Source organism: Halichoerus grypus, chromosome 4 (genome assembly GCF_964656455.1).
Source record: "Halichoerus grypus chromosome 4, mHalGry1.hap1.1, whole genome shotgun sequence".
In the NCBI taxonomy this organism is placed as follows: domain Eukaryota; kingdom Metazoa; phylum Chordata; class Mammalia; order Carnivora; family Phocidae; genus Halichoerus; species Halichoerus grypus.
In genome coordinates this window covers 29,967,100-29,980,226 of record NC_135715.1, presented here as the reverse complement: position 1 = coordinate 29,980,226, position 13,127 = coordinate 29,967,100, and the positions used below count along the sequence as shown (strand labels likewise).

Genomic DNA, 13,127 nt, shown 5'->3' with positions numbered 1-13,127 from the left:
AGGTCTTCAAGATTTAATATCCACATCAGTCTTGCTACAAAACCAAGATAAATGTTATTGACTCAACTACATTCTGCCATACAGGTAGGAAAACAAGACAGCAAAAAACAAAACAAAACCAAAAATTACTATGATATGATGTATACATATACACATATGGACACACATTCATGGACATGAATATATATAAAATCACTACGAGGACAGGATTATAGAAGTTGTATTTAATTTTCTAAAAAGAATAAATCTAAGTTTAAATGTGATTTCTGTAACAACATATACAAAATCAGAAACAAGGTATTGATACTGAAGAGAGTAATCTAACCCAAGTAACATTTTTGGAACATTAACAATTCTCTGATAAAATAATTTCTTTCTGAAGCTCCACTATGTACATACACACACATACACAAATGCACATTCATATAGATTACAGTTATTTCCACTTATATTCAAGAAAAAAATCAATAGCAAAATTAATTTCAATAAAAATTATAATTTGCTTTTCTCTACTATCATTTAGCTTAAAAAGGGAAAACTTTAAGTTATATCTTAAAATTTCAGTTCTTTTCTTATAGAATTGAACCTATCCTTTCCTTGAGTTTGAGCAACATCAAAAATGCCTGCAAATTTCAAAACACTCTAAATCTGACATTAAGAAGTTACCAAATTTGAAAAGGGAATTGACAGTACATAAGCACTGAATGTTTTTAATTAAAGCCAGTTTTTTCATGATTCTCTATATCTCTTCAGCTATAATTAATTTTTCTAACAATGGAACAAAATAAAACTACTGCCCTATAATAAAATTTGACAAATGCAAATTCAACACCAAAGTACCCTTCATTAAATATTAAAAAATGGGTAGGAAAAACATATTTTAATTATGTCTTGAGATATAAATAAAAAATGCAGGCATCACCAATTCTACGAAAAACCAAGAATAACATATTCTATGATTACCACAGATAGAAATATGCTAATTTAAAGTTAACAGAAAAATTAAATATTATTTCCTAGTAATGCAGTAGCAATTATTTTCAAGCTAAGATTAGATAAATATGAACAAAATGTCTTATTTCTTCAACATGCATTTTTTTTTCCAATTAATATAAACCACTCTAAAAAGCATGAGACACTTTCCAACTACCCCAAAGAACTATAAATATCAAAATAACAGTAATATTAAGTTACAGTACCCTTTTCTGATTTCTGTGGTCTGCTTGGGATATTATTTCTTCCTATAAAAATATTACACCCATAATATTCATAGTTATTTAGCTTCTCACTAAATTCAATCTTTTTAGGGTCTCTCGATATAAAAATTTAGAAGGCTCACAGGCAATCATGCCTAGAAAGTATACCATCTGAGCTCAATTTAAATCACCACTTATATCAGGCTATCAGGTTCTAAAATAGTCATGTGCCATGGACTAAAACAATTTTTCTTATAAACATAGTTCAGTCATTCACTTATTTGCCATTTTTTATCTTTAATGTAACAGACACCAGGTACATGTATATTATGACAAAGACACAGATCTCATTAGAATTTAGTCCAATAGGGAAGATAGAAATAAAACAACTAAGAGTTGCAGTATGTTGTGATAAATGTTATAAAGGAAATCTGTACACACCCTGAAGGATGAAAAGTGATCTATCTACTTGGGTGAAAGAATGAGAAAAAGTTTGCCGAGAGAAAGAAGGAAAGAGAGGGCATTCCAGGCAAAAGAAACAGGATTTATAAAAGCAAGCAGAGATTAAACAATATTGTATAGTCATTAAAAACACACATAATAGCCAAAATGGATGGAGTGCAGGGTTATGAAGCAGAAAGTGACAGGAAATGAGTCTGGAGCTACATATGAAAAACAGGTAATTACAATCTTTTTCTACCATGAAACTTTATTGTAGAGGTGTTGAGACATCCATGAAATGTTTTCAATTAGTCAACAAAGACATATTAAGTACTGACCAATTTCAGGCACTACACTTGGTCCTGGGAACTCTTGGAAAAACAAGACACCATCTCTGCTTTCAGAAGCTCGCAGTCTAATGTGGGGAGGGGAGGGAGGGAGAGTTTACACACAACTCAACAAGAAATTATGACTGTGTGTTATGAGAAAATTAAGCACACTGAAGGGGCAGCCAGCAAACCTTAAGAGTGGGAATGTAGGCAGTTTTGGGGTACAAGAAGAGAAAATACCACATAAGCTAAGACTTAAAGAGGTAGTAGTACTACAAAGGTTCACAGATGGGGAAAAAAAAAACAGGCATAGGGAACAGGAAAAAGAGTAAAAAGAGATGAGGCTGTAGAGAAATTTTTTTTTAGATCTATTTATTTATTTGAGGGAGAGAGAGAGAGCATGAGCACATGAGCAGGGGGAGGGGCAGAGGGAGAGGGACAGGGAAAGAGACTCTCAAACAGACTTCCCAATGAGTGCTAACCTGATGAAGGGCTCAATCCCACAACGCTGAGATCATGACCTGGTCCGAAATCAAGAGTCAGATGCTTAACTGACTGAGCCACCCAAGCGCCCCAAGAAATCTTTATGTAGGTTTTTTACACAGAAAATGCTTTTGTGCTATTTAAATCAGCAATGAGAGAACACTTCATCATGTTTTATAAAAATTAAGAAGAGCAATACATATGATGCTAGAAGAAAACATCACTCTCAGATATTAGTCTGGAGAAGATAAACTGTAACATTTCAAAAACAATTTGAAATCTGTTAAAATTTAAAACATAAACACTCTCTGGCCCAGATATTCTATTTCTCCGAAGCTCTACTATATAAACAAAAACTCCAATATGGCTATAAGTTTAAAAATATTTATTGTAGAAAAACCCACAAAAACTTGAAAATAACCTAAATGTCCATCAACAAAATAATAGTTGAATAAACTGCAGTACAGCCACATTACAATATACTATATAGCTCTTAAATATAATGTAGTAGACCAATATTTACTAATTTAGTGTGTCTTCATGATGTAAAATGAGAAAAAGATGCTGCAAAGAACTGTATCTCTAATACAATGCCACTTTTGTAAATAAACACTTGCCTATACTTTCACACATGGGTAGGTATCAGCATAGTAGATATATGTGTAGATATATTATAATGGAGTAAGATATGGAAGTATACCCATTAGATTAAACCTCATTTGCTTGGTAGAAAGAATGGGAAGGTTAGGAAAAAAATTTAAGCAAGATTAAAAAAAATGTATATACTATCACATTAACCAAATACGTAAAACAAAACTGTCAGTAATACAACTCGAAATGTATAAAACTTGATTAGAAAATAAAGAGAATCCCCATATTACTTTAAAACGGCACTGCAATAAAGCACAAAAATTTTCTTCTGATCTAATATCAAAGGGAAAAAAAACAGGACACCAATATATATCACAGTATGAAATGATATAAGATAACAAAAAAGTATACATACAAAAAAATTGGAAGAAAGTACACCAAAATTCTACCAGTGGTTATCTTACTACACTGCATGTAATCCTCATTTTAAAGGTTCAGAAAAGGGAGGTTCAGAGTGGTTAAATTCCAGGATCATACATCCCCAGTAAAAGTTAAGAAGCCAGGGTCTGAATCAAAGCCTAACTTCAGAAGCTATGCTGTGACTGCCATGCCACATAGCTTCTTCGCTAACCACAGAACCTATCACCCGAGTGAAACTACTGAGAAGAAAAGGGCCTGGACAGTCAACATAAAATGCGACTTCCCAGGCAAGCCAGGACATAAGCTCACGGCCATCTACAGCTCCCAATTATGAAAGTCTGATGACATTTAGGGGAAAAGAAAGAAAAGTAGCCAACATTATTTGAGCTTAGTTCTCCTTACAAGAGAGCACTGAAAGGGAATACAAAGATAAGATCATTGATACCAGAAGTTCTGAGGAGTTAAGAGAGTTCTACTTAAAAATTCCACTGAACAAGCATTTCACCTACAAAGTTAACAGAAGACTCAGAGAATTTAAACATCAACCAACCCTGTATTACCTAAAAAGCTAAAATTTATCACAAATGTCACTGAAATAAAATATGTAAATGAATACACTGGTACCTAAGAATATACATTTAAGAAAAACATTACCTAAAAGAATAATATAAAAAATTTAAAGAGTAAGTGCCAAATTAATAAAAATGCAGTAATAACACTGTTCTTTCAGGTTTCAACAGCACATTCCATTATATAAGTCTGTGTCATAAACAGCTGCAGCTAAATTACATCAATAGGCCTGAGGCTGAGCAAAGCTTTAATACAAGGACTAGGTCCTAAAATTCTGATCAACTTTGAAACAACACAAACTTGATAAATAGGATGAGACAGATAAATCAAGTAAAATAATTTGATATAATCTAATCCTGAAGTTCTGAAATTTCAACAGAGGTAAAAGCCAATTATTAATGAGTATAATTACTAACTTATCACTAAACTGTTAATAACTAAGAAGTACCATGAAGAGGCTAAGAAAAAAAAATACAGGTATGTGTGGCAGTTGGAATACTAAAAATTTATTTTATTTTGTTTTGTCTTCCTCATTAAGACAAAACAAGACAAACAATTCTCCCTAGCTCTTTAGCAGAAGGCAGAAATTCGGACGCAGCCCCAGGTATTCTGCTGTAGAAGGTGCATGGAAGCAACTCTGAACATCCCTGCCCGGGAGCAGCAGTTCTCACACTTTAGCACCACCAAAATTACCTGGTAGGCTTGTTCAAACACAGTTTGCTGGGCTCTGCTCCCTGAATTTCTGATTCAGAGGGTCTGAGGTAGGGCCTGAGAACAGGCAACTGTAACAAGTGCTCGTGATGCTGGTCCCTTTGAGACCACTTTGAGAACCACTGTCCTACCATAATGAAAAGCGCAGTACTTAAAAGGCATTCCTCCATCCAATTAACATAAAAATATTTTTTAAAAAGCAAAGGTAAAGTACAAATGCCTTAGAACTAGTCTTTATTTTTTCAAGAAACAATGACTTAAGTTTTAAAAACATAGCTCTTATTTTGTTTATAAAGTAATACACATATTGGAGATTATTTAGAAACATTATAAAGAACAAAATAAAAATCACCTATAAACTCACTTTTCAGGAAAAATCACTATTAACATTTTGGTATTTACCTTTCTAGTTTTTTTCCCTATGCAAGTGTGGATATATCTCTGTGTATATTTTATTTTGTTTTCTTATAAAATTGCTAGCAATGGAGTACTGGGAAAGAATATAAAGATACTATCATAAAAGTGTCATATCACCATACTGGCTTTCAATTATTTTAATATGGTATAAGAATTTCCTAAAGTCATTGAATAAGAATCTGCAGTCTGACTTTTAAAAATGGGTACACAGTTAAAATTCTTATTTAGAAGTATTTTTATAAAACAAAATGTACAAACAGGCTTCTCTTTGCATTGTACTGTGTTAAATGAAACACATGCATATTGTAACATGTCCTCACTGCACAATTCCATAGTAATGATGGCGATTGTGCAAAGCAAGGACATGGTTCTAATATGCACAAATTTCAGTATCACATAAGGTAACGAATGCCATAATTAAGGTCCATAATGAAGATCCTAACCCATCAAGAAAAGATATTTACTACATATTTTACTATATACTGTGTTTAAACAAAAATGAAAAAAATGTGTAAGAAAGAGCTCAACCAAAAAATAAAGACAAGACAAAATTTCTGTGAACCAATAATCTTTCTATATATTGAGGACAGAGGATGAAACGGACTTGTCAGAAAATCTACACCAATTGCCTAGAACATAAGTCTGTGTTTATAAAATCAGATACAGTAATAAAATCTCTGTAAATATTTAAATAATGGACTTTTTTAAACCTTTGAAAGGCTAGAGTTTATATTTTTAAGGTCTATGACACATTTTAAAATAAATGGCAAAAGAATATTCTGCAATCACAAAATTTTGTTGAACTAATGCATAATCAATGTTCTTTTACTTTTGATATGCAGAAACATACTACAGCTAGAGAAGAAAAGCTTTTTTACAGAGGGAGAAAAAAACTAACAAAACACGCAGAGCAAGCAATTACATGCCATCATGAGGATTTGCTATACTTTGCTTGAAACATAAGAAATTGCTGTTTTTTGTAGGTCAATTCATATGATTCAACCCAATATTTCCCAAAAGAGAAAAAACAGGTAGTAAAAAGATGCACTGATAATTATCCTTAAACAAATCATATTAAAAGAAACTGTCACTCAATTACCATTTGTCATAAAGACCTAGAACTTAAATTTTACCCTATTTTCTATAAAATATTTAATATGCAATTTTCCCCATATTTATATAAACAATGACAGTATCTACATTCTCATTAAAATAAACCACTTTTAAAGGTAATGATTTTATGTAAACATAGCCAGCTAACAGCAAATATTCCTATATCAATTAATCAGATTGTTTATTAGATCCTATAAAGAACAATCTTCAAGTTCCAAGCATATGTTTTACAACTTAAGTTTAATAAAAATAGAATTTACCAAACATGCTATATATTTTATGACTTATTCCATTTTACATGAAAAAAAAGTACCTAGAAAAAATTTGCAATGGTGGTTAAATGGATAACAGATTTTATTTCATTTATCAAGTCTCATGTCATTTCTAACAAGCATTTAAAATACGCACTATCAGTAAATATTTCCAATCAAGATTTTGCCTGGCAGAGGAATAAAATCACAGATCTCTTTAACCGTCTGTCTTAATCCTACAAAGAAAAGATTCTACTGGGCAACAACAGCTTTAGTAATATTTATATTTATCTCTGCTATTGGATGTATATTAAAATATCTGTATTTTACTATCTGCTTATAACCACAGTGAAATGTATTTTCAGGCTGAGAAATGGTCAAAAACAATGAGGAAAGGAGAAACAATACACCTATCTTTGCAATTAAAACCTGCAAAACTCTCCAACTTACCCTTCTTGTACATAACCAGAATAAGCTTTTTTGGGGGAAAAAAAAAAAGAAGACATATAAAAACATAATTATGCACTGGATTGAAAGAAGAATGCTGGGACCGTGCTCAAATGGAAATGATCATAGATGACTAAGAAAACAGAAATTAAAATACTATATTAAACTAATCTGTTGTTTATGGTTAAATAACAACCACGAGTCCAAAATCTGGGAGAAAGACCAGTTCTTAGAATTCATATATATTTTTTAAGTTGCCATTGCTAATAGCTTTTGATGCTGGCAGATGGCACAATTCTTAATACGCCTGACTTACTATATAAACACCCTATTCTACTAAATTAAGTCTAAGTTAATAGCACAAATGTAAATACTCTGAATATTTTCACATGATTTTCATATGTAACTATAATGTTACTAATTTTAATTGCAATGTCTTACCAAGTCAGCCTATTCTGTAAACTTTCAGTGGTCTCAGTATACGATAAGAAAATGGATTTTCATATACTTTTTCTCTGCAGCTACATCTTACCTCTTCCTTCCTCTAATCTGTGTCTCCTGATTACACGTTGTCGTTTTTCTTCTTGTCGTAACTGAAGGTGTTCTTCAATGTTAACCCCAGGTACTGGGACAGCTAGATGATTGACCAAAAAAAAAAAAACAAAAACCACAAAGAAACACAAAAAAAAAACATATATAGATAGATACAATAATAGATATGAAAGAACTATATGAAATTCAAGAAAGTAAAAGCTAACAAAACACTGATGAAAACACAAATTATTTTTACTCGAAGAATCTTAGCAAAAAAGAGAAAAAGAGCCTTACCCTTTAATTAGTGACACACTATCAGCTACCATATACGCAGTACTGCATAGTTAACTATCAATTTTTTTAGCACATACTAATATAAATTACTGAGCTGAGGACAAGATGTGTAGTACAATCCATCACATTACCTAACAGAAGATCTAAAGGTATCATCTCCTTCACTGCATCAAGAATTCCTCTTTGTCTTGCCTCCTGACCATCCAACTCTCTTGCACAAGCCTTGCAACACCCACACACGGCACAGCCAGATTCTCCGGAACCACAACCACAGATCCTTAAAAAATAAAAATAATTAACTGAAATGCTTCTACTCTTTCCCTAAAACTCTTTTCTATAATGTCTTTTCAGGATTTCTGAAATTAAGTTATATGAGTTAGCAATGAAATCATCCCTTCAGATCAGCATGTGCCAATTTTAAAGAACCGAATAGGTATGAATAGATGGAATAACTAAAAACAAGAGTTTATTAAGCTCCTCATAGGTATAATTGGTGTATTTCTATAGAAAATACAAATGGATTCTGCCATCCTCAAAACCACTATTAACAAATATTTTAGAAGTTATCACAATTAGTAAAGCACCAGCAGCTTACTATTAAATGGTCTGAGTGGGTTAGTCAATTACCAAACAAACACTGTTCTCCACCAGCTAACTTAAAGGTGTGCATAGCCATCAGTAAGTGAGCTCAGCTTGCCAGCTTCGTACGTTATGTCTCCTTTTCTCTCCCTCCTTTATATGTCATCATCTCTCATTCTCTCCTTCCACTGGGTCCAATTGCCTGTTCCTTTTCCTCTTCTTTGTCCTGTTCTTATCAGTTGTGAACTAAGTGTATGCCACTGGATTACAACTGAGGACAAGAACACTCCCAGAAGTTGCCTACAGGGTCAGTGAACAACTAACTTCTTAGTCACCTATTTCGTGGATGTAGATAGAAGTCACAGCTTTAATGTTATTGCTGGATCGGAAGTGAAAACCTTCAGACAGCTTCACTGAGCCTGCGGTTATCCAGATTTGTGGTGGTACAAGAGAAAGGATCTACCTGGCAGCAGTTTTGAAAGACATAGCTAGGTGCCCTGTGAAACTCCTGGGTTTAAAATGCAAGCATTATTGACAATTTGGAAGATCACTAACTATAGAAGTAAAAACTGATAAACTAATATGCCCTACTACATTGTCTATACGCACTGTTTAAAAGATAATGTGGCATTCTAAATTTATTCTAAGATATGTAGCCACAATTCTATAATAATTGAAGTCATTTTTAATAGTGCAGAGTGTCCTGGCATATAGTCTTATGTTAATTTTATTCATTTATTCATTTTTGCCTCATTAATAAGTAAGTTACTATATTTGGTTAGGTACTGTCCATTTAGGTCTATAGGTTTAAGTTATAAATAATTACTGGAAACTGATAGTAGATCTCTGGGGAAAAGCACATAAAGAATAATTTTAGGAAGGATCAGAGAATTCAGAAATTCATTTATGATACTTACCAACTGCTTAAGTTCAGAGAAAACTTACTGTTAAAAAATCACAATATTTCAATAGCCTAAAAGAAAAGGCCTGTTATAAATTATTTATTTTCATATGTTAGGCCAAGTATAAAATTCTCCCCAACATTCAAGGGGAAAACTTGCATTCTGATTCTGCCAAACTCACATATAAAGTTTAAAATAATGATAACATGGGACCCCAAGGGGGAAAAAAAAAGGTCCAACAAAAGCAAAAGAGGATAAATATAAATAAGTATAATGCAACTTCAGAAGTAATAGTTCCTAGAACACCTAAAATTGTGAACATAAATTTAATTTAAAAGAAAATTATATGTCTTTAACCGAGTATTTTATATGATATTTGATAATTCCATCCAGAAAAGATTAATGTTCAACAAAAATGAATAGATATTTGGCATTAAAACAGTCTTAGGAAAAGAACACAAATTAAGGTAGAGCCCCAAGACTTTAAGAAATTTATGACTTGTTTTTATTTATTTATTTTTTTAAGGATTTTATTTATTTATTTGAGAGACAGCAAGAGAGATCACAAGCAGGAGGGAGAAGCAGACTCCCCGCTGAGCAGGGAGCCTGATGAGGGGCTCAATCCCAGGACCTTGGGATCATGACTTGAGCCGAAGGCAGATGCTTGACTGAGCCGCCCAGGTGCCCCTACGACTTGTTTGTTTGTTTTCCATATTTTTTCTTTTTTTTTTAAATTTTATTATGTTAGTCACCATACATTACATCATTAGTTTTGATGTAGTGTTCCATGATTCATTGTTTGCGTATAACACCCAGTGCTCCATTCAGTACCTGCCCTCTTTAATACCCATCACCAGGCTAACCCATCCTCCCACCCCTCTCCCCTCTAGAACCCTCAGTTTGTTTCTTGACTTGTTTTTAAATAATGGTTTAAATGAATCAAATGAAAGAAAAGCAACTTAAATAAAACTGACACTAAATTAGAAATTATTATAACAGAAAACAATTATTAGAATTACACGTATACGCCAATATGCCCTCAAGAAACAACAAAGTAGAATACACTCTGGAATAATTTTGAAAAGAAATGTGCTGTGCACCTTTTCTGCTAGTGTCTTATTTCTTCAGCATTCATCACGTTCTTACCCTCCAGGGACTCTGTCTGGACGCCCACTGCTGACGCAACTGGCTCCATAATCCGTACAGTCCCCACAGACGGTGCACACCATGCACTGCTCCAGCTTCCATTTATGCATGCCTGGAGGGCACATCATGGACTTCTCATCTTTGTCATCTAGTTCTTCTTCCAGGTCTTCATCCATTGCTGTTGCCATATTTTCAACTCCAAACCCTATTTGACAGAACAATTTATAACTTTTATGTAGATTATTCCTATGTCAACAAAACTGGTAAAATTATGTAACATATACTAATCAAAGTGAATATACAATGTAATGCTAAAATATAAGAGCAACAAAAATAAAATTTAATATAGGAACCACAAATAAATGCTCTCATTTCCTTTCTGCAAAAAGAGGGAAGGCAGGAACACCTCTTAGCTATTACTTTCTGCCAATCATACTTTTAATTTTTGTTGATTTTAGTCCTTCATTTCCATCCTCAGTGCCAACACTGTCATTCAACAGACGGAAGAATGTCTCCCAACCGTGCTCTAAGCCATGAGTCCCTCCCCTCTAGAACATCCTCCCATTACTAGCAACTGGCAAAAATTTATAAAAGAAAAATAATGAAAAACTTGTCACCAAAGTTTAGAAATTACATACACAAATGAAATCATAAGTAAATGTAAAGGATAAGCTAGTTAGTCAAAGATATGTGTAACACATACAACATAATATATCAAAAGTTCCTACAAATCAATAAGAAGGCAAGAAAACTAAGAAGTTTGAAGAGATGGTCTAACATACTACTAATAGTCAGGGAATGCAAATTAAAAGAAAAATGAGGGACCCAGCCATTCTACTCCTAGTTATATGCCTAAAAGAAAAGCATACAACTTTCCACCAACATTCACTAGAAATGTTCATAGCAACTCTATTTATAATAACCAAAACTAGAAACTACCCAAATGTCCGTAATACTTGAAAAGATTCCCAAACTGTGGTATATTCACAAAACTGATTACTATACAATGAGAATGAATAATCTATAAATACTTGTAACAACAGAAATGAAACTCATAAAGTCAATAGCCTGAGTATTAGGGCAAAGCAGTAAGGTGCATCTATAATTTAGCTCTTCGTAAAAGGCCAAGTATTCTTAAGAATCATTTTTAGTTGTCGGGAATGGGTGAAATTACAGGTAGCGTGTGCTATTAAACAGGAAGATAATATTTCCCAGATAGGCTGCTGCCAAAAACAGTTAAAACTGAAATTGTGTGGTGTAAAAGGAACTAATAATGAAGAGTTTGAAAGATGCACTTTTCTAGAATAATTTAGTCACTCAAAATGCTAAATCAAATAAGTGTTATTATATTTTATATAAAATTTTTAAAAATTGGGGCGCCTGGCTGGCTCAGTCAAGAGAGCATGTGACTCTGGATCTTGGGGTCATGAGTTTGAGCCCCATGTCGGATATAGAGATTACTTAAATAAATAAACTTTAAAAGAAAAAAAAGAAAGAAAAACACTCAAGTTCATTTGCTCAAAAATTAAAAGTCTAAAGTATATTCAAATGTTTCAGTTATATCATATCAAAAAGATAAGAAATTCAGTGGTTTTCCTATTTTATAAGTATGATATTAAAGAGCCACTTGTTTTGAAAAGAGTAAGATTAGTCCCCAAGTTATTCTAAAAAACTTAATGAAAAAAAAGATGAAAAGATGACACAAAATTTAATATCCACATGTCCAACACCTACCTTTCCCCCCTTGGTTCATGGCACCAGTGTCTCGTCCACACTGTCCTTTATTATTTACACCAAATGTCCAAACTTCTCCATTCTTCATTAAAACACAAGTATGAGCTTTGCCCATAGCCACCTGAGTTACAAAATGGCCCTTCAAATCTGTTACCAAACCTATAGGACAGATACAAATTTGGTAAGGAACAACAATAAAACCTTACTGAGTCTAGTAAATCTTCAGTATTATAAAAGGACCACCTCAACGCAGAACTTTTTATTTCTGGGATAAAATAACCCACCAAAATGAGAAATAAGTGGGCAAAAGACTGGCAGGGTATCAGTAAATTAATTTTTTAAGTTTGTGATGAAGTCCCAAAATCTTAAAACATTATCATCCAGACTTGGGACAAATTTTTACTGTGGCCATTGGCTCAAGCCTGCGTCTCCTGAATGTTTGCTTTAAATGTCAACACTCTCAACAATTCTCAGAAGGGTCACTAATTCTCAGACTTTCCTGGTCCAAGCACAAAGGAGCCTATAAATCATGTACTTCACCTACTTTGACTTGCCTTAAAAAGGAATGAAGGAGGGCACGTGATGTAATGAGCACTAGGTGTAAGACTGATGAATCACTGAACTCTACCTCTGAATCTAGTAATACACTATATGTAAATTAAAATTAAAAAAAATAAAAAGGATTGACAAACACAACAAAATACTTCCTGGAGTATACTGAAATCCCATTGTTTCTGTAGAAACCTGTGAGATGTTCCAAAGCAGCATTTTTCAATCCTTTTTAACCTGCAGTGTTTTCTTCCACAATCCAATAGCTAACTAGTTTAGCCAGTTCCTACAACACTTATTCACGTATTACTTTCATTATATTTGCCATATCCAAGTGCTACCCATATAATCTTAATATTTTTGCAACAATTTTAAATTGACTGAAGCATTTTTAACCTTATCAGGTAGTAACAACAGTAA

The 13,127-nt window shown here is 33.0% G+C and overlaps 1 protein-coding gene across 16 annotated transcripts in view; it reads right to left on the bottom strand.

The window, feature by feature from the left end:
• Positions 1–13,127, bottom strand: part of MYCBP2 (MYC binding protein 2) — a 272,286-nt gene that overhangs the window by 181,192 nt on the left and 77,967 nt on the right. For 14 of the 16 annotated variants that reach the window (XM_078070219.1, XM_078070220.1, XM_078070224.1 and 11 more), the window contains exons 14-17: positions 12,159–12,317; positions 10,425–10,629; positions 7,929–8,074; positions 7,502–7,603 (exon numbers count right to left, since the gene is read on the bottom strand). In XM_078070219.1, the coding sequence (XP_077926345.1) occupies positions 7,502–7,603; positions 7,929–8,074; positions 10,425–10,629; positions 12,159–12,317 (612 nt within the window). The remainder of the gene's footprint in view (positions 1–7,501; positions 7,604–7,928; positions 8,075–10,424; positions 10,630–12,158; positions 12,318–13,127) is intronic. The other 2 variants (XM_078070225.1, XM_078070229.1) reach the window with 1 other exon arrangement.